The 24,973-nt window shown below is 43.0% G+C and overlaps 1 protein-coding gene across 1 annotated transcript in view; it reads left to right on the forward strand.

Annotated features, from left to right (window-relative positions):
* The first annotated feature begins 4,466 nt into the window (after window positions 1-4,466).
* The window catches only part of LOC148026212 (Endoplasmic reticulum vesicle transporter protein), a 122,010-nt gene continuing 101,503 nt past the window's right edge, over window positions 4,467-24,973 (forward strand). Inside the window, exons 1-3 of the mRNA XM_087693492.1 lie at window positions 4,467-4,743; window positions 7,746-7,845; window positions 8,463-8,545. Of these exons, the coding sequence (XP_087549618.1) occupies window positions 7,755-7,845; window positions 8,463-8,545 (174 nt within the window). The 5' untranslated portion in view covers window positions 4,467-4,743; window positions 7,746-7,754. The remainder of the gene's footprint in view (window positions 4,744-7,745; window positions 7,846-8,462; window positions 8,546-24,973) is intronic.

Raw genomic sequence — 24,973 nt, forward strand, 5'->3', positions numbered from 1 at the left:
CTACTAACATCACATTCCCTAGCTTGGCTAGGGTGGGTATGGTATAGGAAAAAGAGAGAGATGTGCCCCAAAGTAGTAAGTGACTTGTAAGGCTAGGTCCACTCATATTTGACATTGAGTTTTTCTCTCTCTATACATATATTTTCTCTCTCTACATATTCTTGCAAAACCAATGAGTTCAAATAACATAAAATAGACCTCTCAAATTTATGTATCATTATGTGCCATATGAAACTTTACTTGCATCTTAGAAAAAGAGAGAGAGATGGTCCCCAAAGTGGTAGGGAAGCATGAAGGCTAGGTCCAATCATGTTTGACATTCTTGTTTCCCCTTGATAAGTATAGATGCTTTCTCTGAATACTAAACTAAACGTGTAAATGTTTTCTCCCAAAATATATCAAATAGGTGCTCTCTCTCTCATCAATTAGTTAGTATGAGATTAGTTATAGAAACATATTGAATGAAAATGTTTAAAGACTTATTACAACTTACAGTGCTTTTGATCTTGCAAATACAACATAAGATACATGTTATATATATGGAATCACGAATTTTGTGCTTTTATGACCATCAACATAGAAATCTTTCTCTTTATGTTTTCAACGTCCATGGGTGGATCCAATTTTTCCATATAGGTAGTCCTACATTTGTCATTTCTACCATCAGTAAAATATTTGTTGAGATAGCACTAATTTTTAATAGATCAAACAAAATGATCCATTGGTTGAGAAATTTGCTAGTGTCTAAGCTAAAGTATCTAGAATGTACGATATCTTTATTATCACCAAGTTCAACTTGATCTGAATAATTAAGGTACAACCATAAAAAATATTTCTTCAATAAGTAGCATCAGCAGTATCATAGCTTCCTAAGAACTTTTACTTACCATCATGAGGTCGTCATGAAAAACTCCATGATCTACTTGTGTCATTGTGTACATTAGCATCGGCATCACTTCTATTAATGTATCATCCTACAAATATTATACAATGTTTCCAATTTTGGAAATATTTTCAAAGGAGGGGATTGGCAAGAGGGCAAAGAGCTTCAACTAGTTTCCTCACTAATTGCAAATGGAGATGCCTAGTGAGCAAGATTATTGCTTACATAAGTATTTCAATTCTCTATCAAGGATTGCCTTACATCAAGCTTTGTTTGCCCCTCTTTTCATGCCACTAGTAGCTCCAAGGTTACTTGCCACTAGCAATTATAGAGCATGCAAAAGAGATTGGAGCAAAGTTGGAAGAGTTAACTTGAGGAGTCATGCAACGAACAAAGAGAAGGTGGAGAAGGTGGGGGGAGGGCTAGCAAGAGATGCTCAAGGGGCCCATGGAAGGGCAGCTCCAAGGCTACTTGCCACTAGCAATTATAGAGCAGGCAAAAGAGATTGCGGAAGAGCTAACTTGAAGAGTTGTGCAATGAACAAAGAGAAGGTGGGGGGAGGGCTAGCAAGAGATGCGCAAGGGGCCCATGGAAGGGTAGTGAGCAAGGAGGGCACTAGTAGAGGTGCAAGGGGTTGGGGAGGGCAATGAGGAAAGAGGGGCGACATGTGCACGACCAAATCAACCTATGAGACACATTCATGTACAATAGAATATTCTCATAGCATCAAGAATGTGAAAAGCACAAATAATCCTATTTAATTTGCACTGAGTGTGCGCCTCATCATATAGGCAAGCCATTAGTGTATACATGTATGCCCATCTAGGGATGTGAGAGTATATGTATTTGAGGTACAATAATACCATGTGGATCTAACTCCATCCAATGAGGATGGGGGGGATGTAAGATGTGATAGCAAGGGGGCTCCTTGAATAGGCTCTTAAGTACCTCATGGGTACAAGAGCTAGTGCAGTAGAGCTAGGCTAAGTACATCTCATGCTATTGCCGAATCTATGTGACCTCTCTTTGAGTAGGACTATTGCCAGCTAAAGGTGCTAGATCATCCTGTCACTTTGATCTCCCATGCCCTTTATAGGGATATCCCTCTCGATCTCATAGTCCCTATGTTTGTATATCCTCAAACCAATGCTGCCTCCTAATAAGACCTTATCACAGTTGTATGTTGGAGGGGGAGAAACCCAAATGATTGGACGGATATGGCTTGTAGCATGAATAGAATTGATTTGGTGGAGAAAGAAATGAATATAGGTCTAGGGAGGTGGACCGACTTTAATAGTGACATTAGTGAGATGCAATAGAGTTGGAAGGTCACATGCTAAGGGGACTTATTGAGGAACTAGTGGTTGAGTTAGGTACAAGCCAAAAAAATCCTATTTCTAAGGGGACTTGTTGAGGAACTAGTGGTTGAGTTAGGTACGAGCCAAAGAAAACCTATTCCTAAGGGGGGTTATCAATCAACACTACACTTCTAGAGTTTTCTTATGAAATGAAGTTTGGAGTGCTTGAAGGTACGTGTATTTGATGTTCATACCGTGAAGCACATTGATGCTAGCCAAATGAGATTAATTGATATAGACTTCATCTTTTCTCATACAATAGCTCATTGATAGTACCATTTTTTCCAACCACGCACTCTTTGTGGGTTTTAATTATAGCTTATACATTGCATGTGATATATAATCATTTTCTGCTAGGTGCCACAAATAATGACTACTGGTAGTGAGTGCCAAATGGCCTTTCTTATTAGACTCCATTTATTTTTTTTTATTTTTTTTGTAAACCATTTCTTTTTGGATTTCATTGGCCTCATTAGATGATCAATTCGTGATTATAATTGTCTTCCAAACAATTAGGTTTATTGTATGGCTAGCTTATTAGACTTTGCCTTGATATGGCTTAATAATTTTGAAGTTGTTATGATTGGCACAATTGGTTCTAACTAAATGTTGGTTTGTTCTCATAATATTGCTTAGAATTACATCTATTTTTTATAACCTCTCTCTCTCTCTCTCTCTCTCTCTCATTTGTAATAACTAGAACTCATTCACCCCAATCTGTACACCCTTGCAAAGGCAGGCAGTGCACAATTGCTCAATTGCAAGATTTGAACTCTTGACCTATTTCTTAGGTAGTCCTGCCAACTAAGATGTTGCTTATTGGTTATTTGCTACACAATGTTTATGTTGGCAACATCTAGCTTGGTGTGCAAAGCCAATTAGTGAGTATACTATACATTGTCATGGGCAACATTGAGATTTCGAGCTTCTTCGTCAATACGAATCCCCAAAGAGGAACTAGCCCATCAGTTTTGGATGCTATGACGACGTTCTTGGCCCATGTTATTAACTATGTTTCTTTTTTTTATGTGAACCCTTTTTTTTTATAACCTCTCTCTCTCTCTCTCTCTCTTTCATTTGTAATAACTAGAATCGATTCACCCCAATCTGTACACCCTTGCATCTATTTTTTATAACCTCTCTCTCTCTCTCTCTCTCTCTCTCTCATTTGTAATAACTAGAATTGATTCACCCCAATCTGTACACCCTTGCAAAGGCAGGCAGTGCACAATTGCTCAATTGCAAGCATTGAACTCTTGACCTATTTCTCAGGTAGTCCTGCCAACTAAGATGTTGCTTATTGGTTATTTGCTACACAATGTTTATGTTGGCAACATCTAGCTTGGTGTGCAAAGCCAATTAGTGAGTATACTATACATTGTCATGGGCAACATTGAGATTTCGAGCTTCTTCGTCAATACAAATCCCCAAAGAGGAACTAGCCCATCAGTTTTGGATGTTATGACGACGTTCTTGGCCCATGTTATTAACTCTGTTTCTTTTTTTTAATGTGAACCCTTTTTTTTTTTTTGGCTTTCATTGGCCTCATTAGATAATCAATTCAGGATGATAACTATCTTCCAAAAAATGAGGCTTATTGTATGGCTAGATTATTACACTTAGGTTTTAGAATAAATTACTTTTATATGGCTTAATAAATTTGAAGTTGTTGTGATTTGCACAATTGGTAGTACAAAATGTTGGAATGGACAAAAGCCAGTACTAGGAATATCGTGGAGGTATGTAGGACCTAGCTCTAGTCCAAGGAATGATCTCTTGTATTTGTGTATGTGTGTGTCCCATTGATGTCTATGTTAGGGTCTAGGACATTTGGATTGGCCAAGCGGGACAATGCAATGAATCAATGTCCCTTGTGTGGATGCGGACTGTGGTAGTGATCCTCCCATGTGTGGATTGAGACTGAGATGAGGTCTATTAGATCTCCCTTGTGAAGAAATTTGTAAGTTGCCTTTGGGTAGGTCATAGGAATGTACTCTTGAGGAGTGTTTCTTTTAGACACTGTATCTCAAGGAGGAAGAGGCCTATGACATTCCTCATGTAATCGATATGGAGAGAGAGAGAGAGAGAGAGAGAGAGAGAGAGAGAGAGAGAGTTGTGAGAAATGAAAGAGGGAGAAAGAGAAAGTAACTAAGTTGTGGGCAATGAAAGAGAGGAGAAAGAGGAATAGAAGACACATGTTTTAGGGGACTTCCATCGAGCTGGGAGTGATTTTAATTAGCTCTAACCACGAGCACACTTTAACCATTCCGACTTGCAAGCAGATCTGACATGGTGATTTTATTTATCGTAACCGACTGTGTCCCTGCAGACTCACTATTACAATTTACAATAGCATTTGGTATGACTCTGGTATATAGAACATTTTGTCCTCAGGCCGCCAGCAAACTTTGACGGGGCCAAACCTCTAAACGAGCTTAGGAGAGTGCGCCTGCTCTGCACAGTTCTGGTAACACATCACCTTGCGTCCACTGCGATTCCCAGGTACGTTGTTTCTTTTCTATATACACACACAGACACTCACTCTCGCTCACACACGCGATGTCTTTTTCTCAGTCCAATTCGTCTCTCCTGTTCTCTGCAACACCTCTCCTGTTTGTCTCGTTGTCGTCTCTGCCAAATTTGCCTGGATCGACATTCTTCTCTAATGTTTGAGTATTAGATTTAGAGTTAACAGCTAGAGCTTGGAGAATTTGAGTATTAGATTTAGAGTTAACAGCTAGAGGTTAGATTGGATAAGTGAGGAGTTAATGATACAGGATCAGACTGCAGCTCACAGCAGTTGGCACAAACAGCAAGGACTCTTGTCCATTGAGACGGGTACTAATGGAAGCCAAGTTCTGCGGCTATCCCTTTCCATCAAATTTTCATGTGTTCCCTGATCCAGGCATCACAAAACACAAAACTTGCATGCACTCCTGGACCTCCGAACTACCCAATAAATGCAGCAGCCTGCAAATCGTGCCTCCCTCAATCCAACCACGCCAAAAAAAAAGAAAACAGCAGAAGAAGAAAGGAACATCACAAATATTTCAAATCATGGAGACAGAGAACTCTGAGTGCCTCAAACTCAGCATGAACATCCACAGACACTTTTGGATTGATCACGGGACAATTGGGGCAGCGAAACTGCAGCCTGCTTCAGGCGGTGATGCAGTGAAAACAGTCACAAATCTGGTTGTGTCCCAGTGGAAAGTGTGGGGAAAAATGCGGAGGCTATGGTACCAAATGAAACACCCACGTCCTGTAACATGCTGTCAAACAACAATGAAAATTCAGATGACCAGGCAGATACTCGCTGCCAATTTCTAGCTATAGAAAAGCTAGTGTAAGATTTCAACAAACTTATAAAAATACCATGGTCTTGCATAAGAGCCAATGCTTAACAAATAAACCATTAGATACAAGTGGCAATAAGATGAATGATGATTGTGTCAATTGACAAAGGGAACATATGGTCGAATGATGCGGGCTTAACAATCAGTTGGGATGCAAAATGTCACTAAATGTCCTTATTGATGGGCAAAAAATAATGATCCCAATGATCAGTAGGCTAGAAATTCGGTAGATTGTGAATTGGTTGGCTTGTACCATTGATAAAATGGTCCTACTAGGAAGTTGGCTGATTTGCTACCTGGCATATCTGTCTAGCCTTGCTTCTATTGTACAGCCATTGCTTCATTGTTTGGAAGTATTTGTCAGGGACCCTAAGAAACAGTGAGTGCTAACTGCCAAAGTTGTGTAATAAGTTATCCTTGATAGGTACTAGGTGGTATCTGGTGTTAGATTTTGGCCTAGAAGATTTTATTAGCCATTAATGCCAGTGATGACATTAGAAACTAGGCATTGATTAATTTATTAATGCTAGTTTAGGGTCTAATAAAATTAATAACTAAATTAATTTTTGGACTTAATGTTTTGAAGATTGATGTAATTGGGTTGAAAATTTGCTGAGAAATGCAATTAGAAGGTTGCCACTTGGCAAAACCTTCCCATGCAAGAGGGAAAATGGATATTAGATGTTGATGGGACCTCATTCCAACATCGTGGAGGTTAGGAGAGGAGGAGAGAGAGTTGTTGCTTTGATTTTCCAGCCATTGGTGATCAACGCAACCATTGGAGGCTGTCAAAGAGTTGCCCCTAGTTAATCAGTGTAAAAATTATACGGCGCAGTGAATAGAATTTGGGCAAGAGATAGAGAAAGAGAGTACACAACAGATAAGAGGAGAACAAAAAATTTCTTTAACTCCAAACAATCTGATACAAAAATGGCTTTGTACACCCATGCGCTTCCGATGTGAAGCTTAGATGGCGATCTAGACAGAAGATAGGTGAAGAGTTTAAGGCTAGCTGGAATAACTTTGATTGGGTGAAAGGATGGAGCATGAAAGTTGTTGTGGTGTCTACCTTCTATAGCCTGTAAAGGGGGGTGCTAATAGGCAGCTCCATCCACACATCAGGATGGTGCTGGCTGATGGTATAGGATGCTGGCCCTTTTGCTCCATACCTTCTCAAATGTTGTTTTGTTAGAAGGTCAGGTTGGGTGAGCCCGTTTAGGCTTACAACCAGGAGGTGGACGTGGAGAGACAAGAAAAGATAGGACTATTAACAGGTAGGTCCAATGACCAGTCACAGATTGGTATGGTGTGCGTTGATGGTATGGGCCATTAGTCCTTGTGAAGGGAGCTTGGCTAGATATGCTTTTGGTCCTAGGCTTGGGGGTGAGCTTGTTTAGGCTTCATGACTGGGAGGTGCTTCATTTCCATTTGGTATCTTTTTCTTTACACTTGTATGGCTCATGCAGCAACATGGATAGGCACAAAACTAGACCCATTGGCTTTGATGTTGAATTGAATATACCAGCTCCATTACAATCCCTTTCACAATAGAAGAGGAGCAAGACACACCTGCTGAGATTGCATTAATGTTGAAAATCTCAAACCATAAAGATCGGCAGCGTGTGAAAGTGCTGTGGAGTTGGACATTCAGATGGTCCCTGACCTAGGTTTGACCTGATCCGGACTGACCTAGTGCGGCATTGCTGCTAATGGCGATTGCCAATTTTTCTCACTGCCTTTTCTGCCGCATTTTTATGTTTCCGGGCATTAGGATAGTCTGATTGCTCTGTTTTAATTCACATATGTCCTGTTGGCTATTATATGGTGGTTGGTTGGGCAGCTTTATTGCACTAGAGCAAATGTATGGTGTCCAGAAACACTGAGAAAGGACTTGAGATCTTTTGCAATAGACAATATAGGAGAGAGAAATAATAAGTCGATGATGAGATATGGCATGAGCAATTTATGGAATGATTGTTTTGTGCCTGACCCATTATTAAGCACGTAAATTATAGCAAGTTCCAAATGCCATGTTTTGTTCACTTCTCTATTTATTGCTTGAACTGTATATAACTTTGAAGCAAGGGCTATAACCATGTAATTTCATTCAGCTGATATTTTATGAACTTTGCTTTGGTTGACTTGCAGGTTTGCTTAATGGGACTAAAATTTCAAGCTTTAAAAAATTTCGATGCTTTTCCACATGCAGAAGAGCATCTCATATCAAAAACCTCTTCAGGGGCTGTAGGTCAGATCCTTTGCTAAGAACTGTTGTGTTGACTGTTTTTGGTGCAATACCACAGTATCTTTTGCAGAAGAATGGTTGAGCTGTAGCATGGAATTGTTGATGATCTTTGAGGGTTGTCAGATATAAAATAACTATCAGGTTTCTGCTTTGTATGGATATTGTGTCAGAGTTTATGTGATGGGTTAAGCGATCTTTTGCTTGCCTCTGGGCTGCAACTTCAGTTAGAAGAATTTTGATGCTCACGCAGACGAGCATCTAACAGTGCAGACCCTTTGTAAGAATGCAGATCTGATTCTTGAATGTAAATTAAGTATGGATGCATGGTCGAACATGCCAGCTCTTACTAAAATGAGTAACTGTTGGCTTGCTGGTTTCGAATGACTATATGGAACGGATTGATTGTTTGACTAAAATGTTTAAGAATGTCGGAGCAGTAGGCAACGTGCTTTCATCCCCTTTCAGGTTGTGCCATATGTATCGTAACCATTCTAGCATCAACAGAAAAATTCAAACTTCAAGAATTGCAGAGCTAGGCATGAGTGCATTATGTTTTCACAAGTCTTAGGTGCTGTGAAAGATAACAGATTCTAATACTTCTCGCTGTGTTTCTGTTGCAGTGTCTCTAATTGGAATGGCCATAATGGTGACACTTTTTGTACATGAACTGCAGTTCTATCTCACAACTGTGACAACACACGAGGTAAGGCACTTTTTAAGTATCATCTCATAGATGATTAATCTTTTTCTCAAGGTAAGGCACTTTAATTATGGGCTCATACATGATTAAATTTTTTTCTCAAACACCAATAACACTCGTTTTTAAAGGTATTTACATACTTTCCTTATTATTATACCTTGTCCCTATTCTCTACAAGGGAGAATGAACTTTCCCATGGTCCTAGGTAAAGACTTAGAAGCACTTTGTGTTTTGCATCCCTCAGTTTCCTGCTCTGCAGCAGGTTTTGCAAGTTGCAAAACCAGTTTCAAATCTTCTTCGATCTGTTCAATGAAACTTAAGAATGTATGCACTTAACATGCCATCACATTAGTATAGCATGCTCCAACCTTTTGACGCGTTTTAGGAATCCTTACCTCTACCACCCAGAAATTAAAAAGATTCCTAAAATCTAATTCAAAAAAATAGTACTGTATAAAATAGTGAGACTAGATAACAAATTACCTGTAACAAAAGCCAACTATGTGCTAAATTAGGAAAAGTGTTTGGTATTGAGTTGATTCATTTGGTGGAAAATGTTAATTTTGTTAGGACTTAGAATTAGGAGTCAGGACACCTATTATGGCTGTGGTAGGGCTGATTGACAGCAGGGTATGGCTCATATCTATCTGTTATTGACAGGTTATGCACAGATAAACATCAATTTTTTAAGTACCGAAATAAAATATAAAATACAAAGAAGGTCTTGTAAAGAGCAACTAACAACCATGTCCCATGTTTGTATGAAAGCATCTCGCCTCCTCCTCATCCATCCAGAATTTGTGAGAGTATGCAACAGAAAGGAAAGTGAACATGGGGTGAATAGAGAAGGAGATTGAAAGAAACTCAATAGAATGAAGGAACTGTTAGCCTGTCTTATTTCAGTCTGTCATCTCTTGGTTGTGAGCTCTGTCAAAGAATGGAGACATTGGAGCTCTGATTGTTTTTTGCCCTTTCTAGAGTGTGCATTTCAGTGCATTACACTTTTACAGTTAGTTTCAGTCAGTTTTAGTGTGTTCGTGCTCTAGTTCAGTGCATTTTTCCCCTCCTAGTGATGGGAGGCTGTTCACACTCTCCACAGTTGGAGTGAACAGTTTTTTGGTGGTAATAAGCATTTCCTCAGGTAAATTATCTCCAGATGCAGTTCGCCTAGCATTTTTGTTGTCATCACGATGGAATTGGCCAGTTTTCAGCCTCTCTAGCTATTTGTAGCTGGTCATGGTCATTGGCAAACACATTGTCTTGCAGGCTTCAGCACTCTTCGTCATCCAATGCTCATGTTACATTATAAGGTAAATTAAGGGAAACATGCACGAGGATGACCGTCCAGGGACTTGGGCGCCCGAACGGGGTTTAGGGGAGCCTAGAACCAAAGAGAGTCCAAGAATAGTAGGACTCACCAAGGTTTGACGGCTGGCAATCGGATCATGATGAAGATGGCCAGCAAAGAACTAGGCAAGGCTGGGTGGTGAAACGATTGCTCGTGCTCATTTGGTATCGGACTTCATTTCCTCGGGTCTTCACCGTCTTCTTCAGAGCCTCCTGTCAAGGTCGTCGCCTGACATTGGTATCGGAGCCACACGGTTCGACGGACATGACACGTCATCTTTCAGTCGATTAAGGTCGTCCGTCATCCGTCATCCGTCAGTCGTCGAAGATTTCTATACGAAGTGGTAACTCGTGGTTGTGCCATGTCATGTAAGTGTGACACGTAGCAGGCAGAAGAAAGGCGTAAGGCGGAACATGAGGCGACGGTCGACTGTTGTAGCCGTGAGGAAAAGCATTAGAATTGTGAGACGAAATGCGTGAGGCGACTGCTGTGCGTGAGGCGACTGCTGTGGGACGGACGGAAAAACGTCAGATGGTACATGACTGAAGTCAGGAGTCAGTTCGTTATCGGCGGACTGAAGTCAATCAGACCCGTTTTTTTTTTATATAGAAGATATACCGGTTGTTCCCATGATTCTTTCGTTTCTATCACAGAATTTCATTTCCAGCATGATTGGTTCACTGCTTTTGTTCGGGAAGGCAAAATTTGTTCCTTACTCTTTCGGGTTTATTTACAAAACCAGCAACAGTTGCCTGCCATTAAAACTAGGGAAGTACTTTACTTTGTATGCAAATTTCTTATCTTTGCTTTCCAATTCCAGTGTATTAATGGCAGAAAAAGGGAAAGAGGGAGTAATGGAAGGTTCTAGTTCTGGGGACCACCCTATGGTAGATCCCCATGAATCAGAGATGCAAGAAGAACAGTGGGAAGAATTTTTTGCTACACGAGAACAATTTGATGATCTTACTGCTCGTGTACAAGCTCAGGGGGTTCAAATGGAATTTTTAACTCAAACACTCACTGAAATAAAATCTCAATTAACTTTATTGTTAGAAAGAGATAAAAATAAGATAGAAACCTCGGATGTCCCATCTTCATCGAAAGATTTAGATGTGACTATGCGGGATCCTAAGGAACCCCATCACAAGTTGAGGGATAATCCAGTTCTAAAAGATATGAAACCCCCTCAGTTTCACGGGGAGGAAAAAGATAGAAATAAAGATACAATCTTTAATTTCCTTCAAAAATGGGAAGATTTACATAAACTTAAAAATACTCCACCACATCTCCAAGTACTGGAGGCTAGTTTAACTTTGGGGCCCAAAGCATATAAATGGTGGCGAACTTTAAAGGAGGCAAATAAAATATCTGAAACTTGGGCTCAATTTGAATCCGTCTTTTTGATAGAATTCCTTCCTGAAAATGAAATGGAAAGAAATTGGGAAGATTGGGATTATGTCAGACAAAAGGGAAGACCCCTGCTGACATATCTGGAGGAATATCGTGAGATAATCCTCAAATTGGAAGGAATAGATGAATTTCAAAAGACAAGAGGATTCATTAGGGGACTAGATAAAGCCTGTAAAAAGGAAGTTAAAAGGAGTTCACCTAAGACGCTGGAAGAGGCAATTAAATTTGCATTAATTAATGAAGATAGTATGCGTCCAGGTACACTCACTAGTCTCACTGATACGGAGCCCAAGTCTAAGGAATTGGAAACCTCAAAATTTGTGGGCAAATTTAAAAGAAAAATGCCATTTTTAAAGGGTAAAAAACAACCTTTTGAAAAGAAACAATATGTAAGGCCAAAGTTAAGTCCAGACGACTTTGATAAGGCCAAAAAAAAAAAGCTGTGTTTCAATTGCCTAACCCCTAACCATGCTGCTTGGAATTGCCCTCGAAGGAAAAAGGGGGAAGACAAAGGAAAGGATAAGGACAAGGGCAAGGGAAAAGAAAAACAAATCCATGTAGTGCAGACCTTAGAATTAAAGGGGCATGAAAGGTATAAATCTTTAGAGGTCTTGCACATGGATGTACAACACAAGTGTTGTATGTCAACTTCTATGTGGCAGCCTACCTTTGGGCCACATGATTTAGTTAGAGTGCATGGAATGATAGCTGGAAAGAGAGTTAGAGTCATGATTGATGACTCTGCTACACATAATTTTATAAATTATGCACTTGTCAAAAAATTGAAACTTCCCTAACAAAAGAGTGGGCATCAATATGTTGTTTGTATGATGCAAGGTCAAGATCATAAAATAAGGGATACAATGGTATCCAATTTGGAAATTGAGATTCAAGGATATAAAGATAAACTTGATTTCCAAATTATGAACATGGAAAGAGCTGATATTGCTCTAGGGAGAGAGTGGCTATGGGGATTGGAACCATCCTTAAAACGTAGTTACCATCATAATACACTGGAATTTGAAAGGGATGGTAAGACTTTTGTCATTTAAGGTGAACATGAAGTATTTGATAATCCTTTGTTGTGTTCCACTGAGGTTCAGAAGCTGATAAAGAAGGAAGCTTGTGAGGTATATATGTTATGGTCTCTTTCTGTACAAAACACTTTTACTTTCTGTAATATAAAGCAACAATTTTCTTATGTTTGTGAGTTGAATGTAAATAATGAATTGAGCAGTTTGTTAGATGAATTTAAAGATGTGTTTCCTTCTGATTTACCAAGTGGCCTTCCACCAGATCGGGGTGATATAAATCACCCAATTGACACAAATAAGGATACACACCCTATTTCTAAACCACCATATAAGTTAAGTGAAACACAGCACCAAGAAGTTGAAAGACAAATTAATTACCTTGATAAAGGGTTTACGCAACCCAGTAATTCACCTTGGGCTTCACCAATTTTATTAGTAAAGAAAAAAGATGGTTCTATGCAACTTTGTGTTGACTATAGAGCACTTAATAAAATAACGGTGAAGAATAAATTTCCTATGCCTAGAATGGAAGATCTTTTTGATCAATTACAAGGGGCAAAATTCTTCACAAAGATAGATTTAAGATCAGGCTATCACCAAGTAAGAATTAAGGCACAAGATGTTCCCAAGACAGCATTTCGTACTAGATACGGGCATTATGATTTTTTGGTGATGCCTTTTGGCCTCACTAATGCACCAGCTACCTTTATGAAGCTGATGAATAGTGTTTTACGGCCCTATCTAGGACATTTTGTAGTAGTCTTCTTGGATGATATCTTGATCTTTAGTAAATCAAAAGAAGAACATTTGGAACACTTACAATTAGTATTCCAACTGTTAAGAACACATTTCCTTTATGCGAAGAAAACTAAATGTGAATTCTTTGCACAAGAGGTCAAATATTTGGGGCAGATTATCTCGAAAGAGGGAATCAAGATGGATCCAGAAAAAGTAAGGGCAATTATTGAATGGCCATCTCCAAGGAACCTGGAAGAGCTGCAGATCTTCCTAGGTTTATCTGGATTTTATCGTAGATTCATTCGAGATTATGCCAAAATAGCTGTTCCAATGACAGACCAACTTAAAGGGAAATGAAAAAGTTTTAATTGGGGAACTATCAAAATGAAAGTTTTCAAAAACTTAAGGTAGCTATTGCTACAGCTCCAGTACTATTAATTGTGGATCCCAATAAACCATTTGTGGTTGAAGCTGATGCCAGTGATAAGGCGATAGGCACGGTCTTATTACAAGAAGGTCGACCAGTTGCTTTTGAAAGCAAGAAATTAGACCGTGCAAAACAGAATTATTCTGTTTATGAGAGGGAGCTATATGCAATAGTACATGCAATGAAGAAATAGAGGCACTATTTGTACGGTGCCAAACTTTTGATTTTATCGGATCATGAAAGCATTAAGTGGCTTAATGATCAACCAGATTTACACGGGCGTAAAGCCAGATGGGCCGAACTCCTCCAAGAGTTCGATTATGAGATAAGATATAGAAAAGGAAAGTATAATATAGTAGCTGATGCACTCAGCAGAATGCCCATCATTAATGAATTGAGTTTTACTCAGTTCACTTCCAACTTGCTTGAATCTTTAAATGGGAAATGCCAGGTTGATCCGGCATATTCCAACATATGGGAAGTAATAAAAAATGGGGATCCAAATGAAAGTGCTTCTACTGAGGAAGGAATATCTAAGGATATTCAACAAGGAAATGGAGCATTAGGGGTTACTCAAACCGGATTCAAGTGGAAGAATTTTACCATTGATAATGGTTATTTACTCTACAAGGGTAGGGTATGTGTCCCGAAAGATACAGAAATAAGGCGCCAGATACTCTTTGAGTGTCATGATACCCCTAGCGTGGGACATCCAGGAGTTAATAAGACTTATATTCTTATTAAAAGGCAGTTTTATTGGCCTGGAATGAATAAGGACGTCCTTGACTATGTGGTCAAATGTAATAAGTGCCAGGTTAATAAAGCTGAAAGATTAAAAATGGGAGGACTTCTCCATCCACTAGAGATTCCTTCGGGAAAATGGGAGAGCATCTCCATGGATTTTATTGTTGCTTTACCCAGAACACAGAGGGGGCACGACTCTGTGTGGGTGATTGTGGATAGGTTAACCAAAATGGCTAGGTTCATTCCAACTTCAACTGATGTTAAAACACCAGAATTGGCTAGATTGTTCGTAGAGAATATATACCGATTGTATGGCCTTCCGGCAAATATAATTTCTTATCGGGATAGAAAATTTGATAGTCAATTTTGGCGTGCGGTATTTAGGAAGTTGGATACTAAACTTAGCATGAGTACGGCGGATCATCCGCAAACTGACGGGCAAACTGAAAGGGTTAACCAAATCCTTGAAGATATGCTTAGGGCATATGTAAGTAAAAGGCAAACTAATTGGGAATAGTATCTACCGATAGCAGAGTTTGCATATAATAGTGCCAAGCACTCTTCCACTGGATATAGTCCATTTATGTTAATGTATGGGTTTCAGCCCAGAGCTCCTTTTGCAGTAGGACTGCATAAGGAAAAGGTTCAGGCAGCTAAGGATTTTTTGGAGGAAATGAATAATATGTTAAAATTTGCTCAAGAAAATATTAAAAAAGCTCAAAATCGAGCTAGAGCATATGCAGATCCTCACCGAAGAGACATCTCCTTTAAAGAAGGAGAATTGGTCTATCTTAAAGTGCCTGAACAAACTAAAACTACGAAAAAGGGACAATGTCCAAAGCTTTCACCGAGGTATTGTGGTCCTTTCATAATACTTAAAAAGGTGGGAGAACTGGCTTACAAGCTCCAACTACCTGCTGGTAGTAAAATACATCCAGTTTTTCATGTAAGTAAATTAAGGAAGAAGCTGTGTGATTTGGATAATCTAATCTTAAATGATAACATTGAGGAGCTATTAAATGACCAATCTAATCCACATGAACCAGAAAGAATATTAAATGTTCGTAATAGACGAACAAGGAATACTATTTATCAAGAATGTTTGGTTAAGTGGAAAGATTGTTCAGTAGAAAGCTCAACATGGGAGCGAGTAAGTACTTTAAAGAAAAGGTTTCCCAATTTACAGTTAGACCTTCCAAGTATCGTTTTCGAGGACGAAACCGATTCTTAAGGGGAAGGAAATGTTACATTATAAGGTAAATTAAGGGAAACATGCACGAGGATGACCGTCCGGGGTCTTGGGCGCCTGAACGGGGTTTAGGGGAGCCTAGAACCAAAGAGAGTCCAAGAATAGTAGGACTCACCAAGGTTTGACGGCTGGCAATCGGATCACGATGAAGATGGCCAGCAAAGAACTAGGCAAGGCTGGGTGGTGAAACGATCGCTCGTACTCATTTGGTATAGGACTTCATTTCCTCGGGTCTTCACCGTCTTCTTCAGAGCCTCTTGTCAAGGTCGTCGCCTGACAGCTCATCACCATCACCAACTTGATCTAGTGCTCTTGCTGACGCTTTGGGCTCCGTGCAGGGACTGATTAGTTCTCTTTGTATACAACGCATTTGGAGTTCAGTGCATATTTCTTCTTCCATTCTCTTCTTTCTCTCACCCTTCTCTCTTCGTGTTCATGTTCTTCTCCAAAAGAGAGGACTAGGAGGTTCTATGGAGAGGAGACCACACTCTATTTGCTGTTTGGTTTGGATTTGTTGCAAAGAAGACATATTTTCTACATTGTTCGGGCCTTCTACAAAGTGTCGTGGACATCTACAACTTGTTTTACAGGGGTGTAGCTGATTTCTCCTCTAATGTGGCAGCTTGGCATCAAAATACAGAGTTTTGTTGTGTGTTTGGCGGATTCTTGAATGAAGACGAATCGTTCAATTTCAATGGTTTGGTGATGAATACGACCGTCGCTCAGAAGCCCGACACTCTTGTTGTTTCGATCATCGCAACACTGACACGATTGTGAAGATCATAACGAAGATGGCTGAAGATCAGTTCCTGATCAAATAGAGATTGGCACTCTCATTGGTTTCGAAGATTGGAGCGGCCTTGTTCCTCTCCTCTCTTTGTTTCTTACATAGGCTGCAGATTTACCTCGTATGGCCATTTTGGCATCCCCTTGTGATGTGCAGGTGCTTGTTCTTCCATCATTACCTAAGGAGGACTGCCTTGATGGTCAATTTCAATGGTTTGGTGATGAATGCTGTTTGGGTTATGAGTTTGCAAGATTTTGTCCTTGTGCATGTTTGCAGACTTTAGCTTGTAGTAGAGGCTTGGACAAAGCTCTCTTCTTTCTACTAGCTGAAGACCTTCGCCCACCATATTACCACAATAAAGAAACTCTGAATACTTTCCATCGATGACTTTCCTTCCATGAAGGACGACATCAACAAGATGGAGGAGCTATAGGATGAGTTTGCATTGCTTGGTAGAAGGATTTCATCCCAAGTTTGGTGATGACCCTTATCACTTGTCTCCCATCTCCAAAGTATGATGTCTTCAATATCAAATTACTCATCTCTAGAGTTCAAGACACCATTTTGTGGGAAGGGTTAGCTTGGCTTGTTTCGGAGCATGAATAGCGGCTTAAGGAGATTGGAGCTAGTGGATTTGCTTCTACTAAAGCTTTTATTGCAGGTTTGGGAGAGGGCAAGAAGGACAACAAGAAGGCCAAGAACAAGGAGGAGCAACAAGACGGAAAGGATGAGGAAAAGTCAAAATAGAAGTTTCCACTAAAAACCAGCCTTTCTACTTGGATAGGGTGGTAGATGATTTGATTCAAAACTAATTATAGCAAGCAAATAAATTCACCAATCTAAAATAAATACATTATTGTATTAATCTTGGGTAGTTGACACCCAATTGGTCCCAATACTATTGTCCCTTCCGGTATTTCTTTAATTTGTATTGCTTGAATTCATAGCATGTTGAGATATAGATTGATCTCTCTACAAATTCCAATACCTTTGGCTTTCACCGATGACTATCTACATCAAGACCTCTGTAGTGCAGAAGAATAAGGAGTCTTAGTGCTATTATTGTGGCAAGAAGGGACACTTGTGGAAGGTCTGTAGGACATTAGCAGCTTTACGAAAGGCACATGCGCAAATGGCGACAAAGGGTGATGACTCTCTCGGTGAGTCTTCCTCATTTCTAGGTCCAGGTTTAGAAGGCTCCAGCTTTGTGGCCTCGAGGATGGTTGTAGGGGTCTCCCTTCCAAGTTGCTAGTACATGTGATGCAGTCATCCCTTACAACTCGCTAGTGCCAGAGGAGAGTGAGAGGGTGGTGAGATGGGGTCGGAGAGTCTCATCTATATAGGTATACAAGTGCATAGTGTTAGATAGTGTCATTTCCTGGACAGTCGGCACGTTAGCAGTCGAATAGCAGAGCAGTACGGCCAGAGTGTAGGCGCAGAGAATGCCACATCAGCTGGTTGGACAGGGTGCCACGTGCTATTTATAGCCGGTTTTGTGGCACATTCCAGCATTCATTATTTCAGATTTTGATCTTGAGATTTGTTGGCTGAGACAGACTGTACTTGGGCTGACGGAGATTGAGGTCATCAAGTCGGAGACATACGAGATATTTCCTCTGTCCCGTTGTGTATTTTTGCACTCTTATACAGCATACTACACCGTAGATTTTCTGCGTTTACACTCTCCTTTTCTCTCTCTCCTCTCTGTGTTCACTCTCTCTCAGTCTTTGTCCTATGCTTCCGCATCGCTACACTTTGACATGGGATCAGAGCGGTGAAGATGGACTGATTGAGAGTTGAACCTATTTGAAGAGGAGATTTTAGCACGACACAAGGCTGCGTTTCTAGGATTCGAGGGCGAGCGGGAGGGCTGCGCATCGGATCAAGGCTGAAGCGAGCGTGGGCGTGCGGGAAAGGAGTCTAATCGGTGAATTTGCTGCAGGTTATTGTTCCAAGGGGATAAGGCTGCATTTGAGGCCTTCCATTGCAGATTTTACCTTTTCATCGCCTCCGGCAGGTGAAGAAGGTTTGGGCAGTGGAGGAACCAGCCCTAGAAGGCTGTGTTTTCACAGTTAGAGGGGGAGTGATTTTGCGTTTGTACAGGTATTGCAGGTTAACATGTCTATAGAGATTGATTTGGAGTTCCAGGTGATCATGGACAGGAAGGTGCCTGTCCTACCAGCTCTTCCATCGGATCAAAAGCTTGATGGTGACAATTACCGCATCTGGCGGATGATGATGTTGGCCATTTTGAAGTTCTATGATTTAGCGGAACTGGTGATGGAGGAGATTAACAAGCCCTCGGTGAGGGATGAGTCCAAACTCTCTTCCAATGCTTGTGCGGAGTTGACCAAGGCCAAGTCTCATTGGGACAAACTGAATGCTAGGATTTGATCTTTTCTGTTTCTGTCTTGCACCACAGTTGTGATAGCTCACATCGAGCACTTGACGGTAGCTCGTGAGATATGACTGGAGCTCGACCAAATGTACAACCGGATGACCTTGATGAAGAGGGTTTCTTTGGAGGTGTAGATGCAGAATTTGTCCGTGAATAAGTCTTCTTCGCTTCGGGAACACATCAACAAGCTTCGGCAGCTTCAGATGCAGGTTCAAAATGCGGGGAAGCCTATTTCCTGCGAAGACATGGCGATCACTTTACTATCCCAGTTGTCGCCACGATTCGGTACTTTTTATTCCGCTCTTATTGCATCAGGGCGGGGGTCGACTCTTCGGTGGGAAGAGTTGGTTCCTATGGTCTTGGATCAGGAGGAACAATTGAAGGGACAGAATGCTTCCAAATCGGAGGCATTGGTTGGTTAAGCTTCTCAGAAGAAGGGAAAGGACCAAAAGAAGAAGAAGGAGGACAACAAATCCAAGAAGGACAAGGAGAAGGAACTGACTTGCCATATTTGTGGAAAGACCGGTCACTGGAAGAAGGATTGCCTTGACAAAGACAAGAAGGATACCAAGAAGGACACGAAGGATTCTAGAGCGGTGGCTATACCCTCATCAGCTGTTTTTCTACACTTAGCAGTCATTGAGGACTCTACATCGAAGACTTCTGATGCTGCGATGACAGCTCCCTAGGCTCGAGAGTGGATTGTGGACAGTGGTGCCTCACGGCATGGGACAGCCTCTGTAGAAGAAAGTGCCACAGTAGGCTGCTTAAAGGGTGATCCCATCTCCATACATGATCCCAAAGGATCGAGTCCCCTGTAAATATCGAAGAACACGCAAGGCTGCCTGCCAGTGATCCTGTGTAGGAGTCTTCATAAAAGAAGACAACAAAGCCACCACAAAAGAGATATCCGGCTGAGTGTGAAGCAACCAGATGAGTGAGCCTACAAGGCACTTGTAACGAGTGGCATCTGTAAGGGGAACTCCATCTGCCAAAAGCTTGGACTCAGGGTCCATGGGGCAAGAAATAGGCCGACACGCGACCATACCAAACTCCGAAAGAAGCTCGGAGATGTACCTGTGCTGCGAGATAAAGATGCCCTGTGCCATCTGATAGATCTCCAGTCCTAGAAAGAAGTGAAGGATCCCTAGATCCATCATGTCAAACTCCTGCTGAAGAATGGACCGAGTATGCTCCACCTGAACCAGGAGGCTGTGAAACATACATCTCCTCCTCAAGGACGCCATTCAGAAAAGCTGACTTGACGTCCATCTGATAAACAGGCCAACGGTGGTGAGCTGCAAGAGCCAAAATAACTCGAATGGTGGACATCCGAGCTGTAGGAGCAAAAGTCTCAAAGTAGTCCAATCCTGCGCGCTGTGCAAAACCCTTGGCAACAAGCCTAGCCTTATGCTTGTTCAAGGAGCCATCTGCAAGATACTTGGTCTTAAAGACCCATTTCACACCCATCACCTTCCGTTTCTTGGGATGCGGTACAAGCTCCCAAGTATGGTTTGACTCGATGGAAGCGAGCTCGGCCTGCATAGCCTGTCTCCAAATATCCTGTGCAAGAGCCTCCTTCACAGTGGAAGGCTCGGAATCCTGAAGAATCTGAGACATAAGAGCATAGTTCACACACAGTGAACTATCCCGCTGGGCCTGTAATCGGGCTGATCGACGTGGACCTGTAGAAGAAGCAGGAAAGTGAGTAACACCTAAATCCTGCATGAGCCGGCGATACCATAAGGGAATCCTAAGAGACTCCTCCTGCTGCGAGGGAGACCGAGTAGTCTCCGGAACCTGCAAAGCACCCATATCGGAGAGGGACTCCCCCTCACCAAATGAAGATAGATCCTCCGCACCTGAAGAAGGCTGTGTATCCCGAGAAGACTCCTGAGGGGAGGCTGAAGGGGTGGAAGAACTCGTAGAAAAAGGAGTCACATCCGCCAAAGGGGAAAGGGAAGCTGTAGGAGGAGGAATGGGTGGGGTGCTAAGGGGTATCCTAGAAGGAAGAGAAGGGAGAGAAGGTGGGGGGGGGGGGGGGGGGGGTCCGGCGATGTCGAAGAAGCACCTGCAATAGAACCATCAATCGGATCCTCAGAGGCCGAAGCCTCATCAAAGATCACATCCTTGCTCACCTCAACCTTCCGTGTCGTCGAGTCGTAGAGCCGATATCCCTTCGTGGTCGTGCTATAACCCACGAAGATAAGCTTTCTCGACTTAGAGTCAAACTTCGTCTTCCTCTTCTTCTTGTCCACATGGACAAAAGCATCGCACCCAAAGATGCGAAAGTGGGACACGGAAGGCTTCTTCCCAAAGAAAGCCTCATAAGGAGTCATGTCCTGTAAAGCTGAAGTCGGAGAGCGGTTGCGAATATGCACCGCTGTAGCCACCGCCTCACCCCAAAGGAAATGAGGAAGACTCCTATGCTCCAGCATAGATCAGGCCATCTCCACCATGGTCCGATTCGCACGCTCCACCACACCATTCTCGGATGTTGTGTTCGGATGGGAATACTCCACCCGAATACCATGATCCCTGCAAAACTGAGAGAAAAGATCGAGAGCTGAACTCGCCACCGTGATCAGCTCGAATGCCACGAACTTTGGAAGTTGTTTGGGTCTCCACAAACACCTGCCACTCGCAGAAACGGGAGTACGCCTCACTCTTGTACTCCAAGAAATAAGACCACACATAACGACTAAAGTCGTCCACAATCAGCATCAAATACCTGGCCTTCCCAAGGGAGGCCGTGCCCATAGGTCCGCAAAGGTCGGTGTGAACCAACTCAAGCGGAGAAGTAGCCCTCCTAGAGGCAACCTGAGGGTGAGGCTGCCTATGCTGCTTGCCCCTCAAGCAGCTAGGGCACAAAGTGTGAAGAGGAGGGAAATCTGAAAGTCCCTCCACCATCTTCCTCCGAGAAGCCTGCCGAAGAGAATCGAGGTTCAAATGACCATACTGAGCATGCCAAAGCAGCCCAAGCTCATGGGAAGTCCTCGCAGCCAAGGCTGTGAGCGTATAAAGCCCACCCTCCTGTGTACCCGTCCAAAGAGCATCACCTGTAGAAGCGTTCTCCACTGTGACTGCTTGTGAGTAAAAATGACTCGGGTACCGAGCTGAGTAAGGCCATGCACAGACAATAGGTTAAAACCCAAATCAGGGACATAGAGAACTTTGGCGGAGGAAGACCGCCTGTCAGAAAACATAGGTAGAGTCCCCACGCCGCGAACAGGAACTGTAGAATTGTCACCAATGGTGACAGTGCCCCCTCGGGAATGAAGATCCTGAAGCCAATCCTGTCGGAAGGTCATATGTGAAGATGCTCCACTGTCCACGAGCCAAGGCTTCTCCAAAGTGGTAGAAGCTAGGGCTGTATCCTCCTCAACAAAGACATGCACAAATGCAGACTCTGTCGTGGGTGGGGCCGCCTTCGAGTCCTTCTCCTTGGGCTTCAAATGGGGGTACTTCTGCCAACACTTCTCCTCGGGATGAGTATCCTTCCCACAGTGGGGACATTTGGGCTTCTTCTCCTTCGCATCCTTCTTGTCCTCCTCCTTGTCCTTGGCCTTCTCCTTCTTTTGTTTCTTCTTCTTGCCGCCGCCTGTACCTGCCATAAAAGCCTTGGTGGAGCCACTGGCACCCACCTCTTTGAGTCGCTCGTCGTGCTCCAAGACAAGCGGGGAAAGTTCCTCCCATAGGAGTTTCTCACGGGTCCTCAAGGTGATGAGGCTGGTGTCATCGCCATATCCTCAGACGATATCATACGACCAAGAGAGGCTAACTCGCCTCGCATGTCCTCCATCTTCGTGATGTGCTCCTTCATGGAAGAAGAATCATCAAGACTGAGCATCCGCAACTTCTTCTCCAAGGAAATCTTGTGGGCAAACGTCTTGTGCTGATACAAAGACGCAAGCTTCTTCCACACTTCCGCCGCGGTCTGTAACCTGTGAACATGTACAAGAACGGAATCATGTAGACTCATAAAAAGAAAGGAACGGGCTCGAGAGTTGAGCCTATCCCACAAGGCTGCACAGTCCATAGAGGTGCCATCGGACGAATCCACAGGGGGACGGTCGATGGGCGAAGAAACAAGCTCCCAAAGGTCGAATGTATCGAGGATGCATTCCACCTTGCACGACCAGAGGGAGAAGTTGGAACCATCCAACTTATCTTCCTTCGGAAAGGAAGGGAGAATCGGCACCTGAATAGAGGGAATCAAGGAAGGCATCCGCACATCTGAAGCAGTCTTCACGGAAGACACCTTCACGGTAGATGGAACCCTTTGAGATGCATGGACTGAAGAGGGACGGGTGCGAGGAGGCTCCTCCCGACGTCGAAACTCCTGATAATCCCGCCTCCGCTCAGAGGAATGATGAGAAAGGAGCTCATCCTCTGAGTCGTCAAAGCCTGAAAACTGGTAAGACATCTTCCAATCTGCAAAGTACCAAACACCAAAGAAAACCGTGCTGAAGCCGAAGTATGACCAGCAGTATGGTCACCAACCACCAAGACGCAGGTTGTGATAGCCTACAAACACCTGGATCTGCAAAACGCAAGGATAACTGATGAAGATCACCAGAAAAGAAGCCGCCAGCACCTAGACGCAACCAGAAAGTGGGTCGCCAGCAGGAGATGTGCCGTCAGGAGTGGAAACGACCATCAGATCTGCAAAACGCAGCCTGATGATGTGTCATCCAGCAGAAGGAGGGACAGCCTGATGGAAAACGCAAGGAGGGGTCGCTGATTGACGTGGCAGCCTCAGAAGAAGTCGTCTGCAGCAAACACAGGAAGAAGGGCTACCTAGAAGGGCCGCCTGGGCAGTTGAAGATGGGATGACAGCAGCAGAAGAGGGGTGAGGTATCTCTCCACAAGGTTAGGTCCTCCGTGCTCTCAGTCAGGCGATGATACCATGTGAGAGTGCGCAACGGAAGAAGAACACGAACACAGAGGAGGGGAGAGAGAAAGCAGGGAATGAAGGAAGAAAATCTGCACTGACTGAAATGAATGCTGAATACACTGAAATGGACTGATCAGTCCCTGCATGCAGCCCGGAGCGTCAGTGAGGGCACCAGAACAGACTGAAAGCAATGGCAGCACCAATGCAGGAGTGGGAGAGGACGGAGAGTGTGCTGAACTTGCAGAAGAGAATGCTGAGAATGACTGGGGGGCTGCTATATATAGCCCCAGGCCAGAAAACTGGCCGACCTGCGCAAAAATCTGGGGCGATTGCACACCAAAAGGCCCAGTTTGGGCTGTATGACTCCCGGAAAAGAAATGCAGACAAAAACAGCAGCTACCAAGCTGATAGAGCTCCTCTGTCTCCTGCCAGACTCTGATAGGAGCTCACAACCAGGAGATGACAGACTGAGAATGATAATAGAGCAGGCTAACAGTACCAGGATTAGCCTCTTGGTGGAGTTTGACAGTGATACTGTTCGAGTCCTTGATCGTGGATCGAGGAAGGTTCTCTCTGCAGGGTATGAGGAGAGAGGTATCTACAAATTGAAGTCTTCTTCAGCTGTTACTTTTTTCTTCTTACTTCTCAGACACAGTCTGAGTTATGTCATGCTCGGTTTGGCCACCTGAACTACAAGTACCTTCGGAAGGCGTCGCGAGGGTTGTTTGTTCGAGGATTGCCAGACATAGTGGTGAGCCATCAGCCATGTGTCTCCTGCATTCGTGGGAAACTGCATCGGGATGCGATTCCCAACAAAGTTTCTAGGTGTCTACTTCACCCATGGAGCTTGTATCTACAGATCTTTGTGGCCCGAGTCCCTGAGGGGGAGCTTGTACTTCATGTTGATCGTAGATGACTACAACAGGATGACTTGGGCCTATTTCTTGACTTTGAAGTTGGAGGCTTTCTCTCACTTCAAGGATTGGCTTCTCTTTGAGGAGAACCATTCTGGCCAGCGACTGAAGACCTTGCGTTCAGACAAGGGCGGTGAATTTATGTCTAATGAGTTTGCTCGTTTTTGTGCAGATAGGGGCATTCACCAGGAGTTTGCTAACGAGATGGCACTTACCATGATGGAACACCGACAGACACCTCAGTTTCTGTGGGCCGAGGCAGTGGCTACCGCAGTTCACATCCTCAATTGATCTCCCACTTCGGCCATTGACAGGATGACACCTTTTGAGGCTTACTTCGGGACAGCTTGATGTCTCTTATTTCAGGATCTTTGGGTGTGACACTTATGTGCACATTCTGAAGATGCAGCGTGATAAGTTTGAGGCGGCTTCCTGACGACAGGTTTTTGTTGGCTATAGCTCCCAGTCCCAAGGTTATTGTTTGC

Source organism: Lygodium microphyllum, chromosome 14 (assembly GCF_053477565.2).
Source record: "Lygodium microphyllum isolate KBCC chromosome 14, Lygodium_microphyllum_v1.1.10, whole genome shotgun sequence".
NCBI classification, from domain to species: Eukaryota; Viridiplantae; Streptophyta; class Polypodiopsida; order Schizaeales; family Lygodiaceae; genus Lygodium; species Lygodium microphyllum.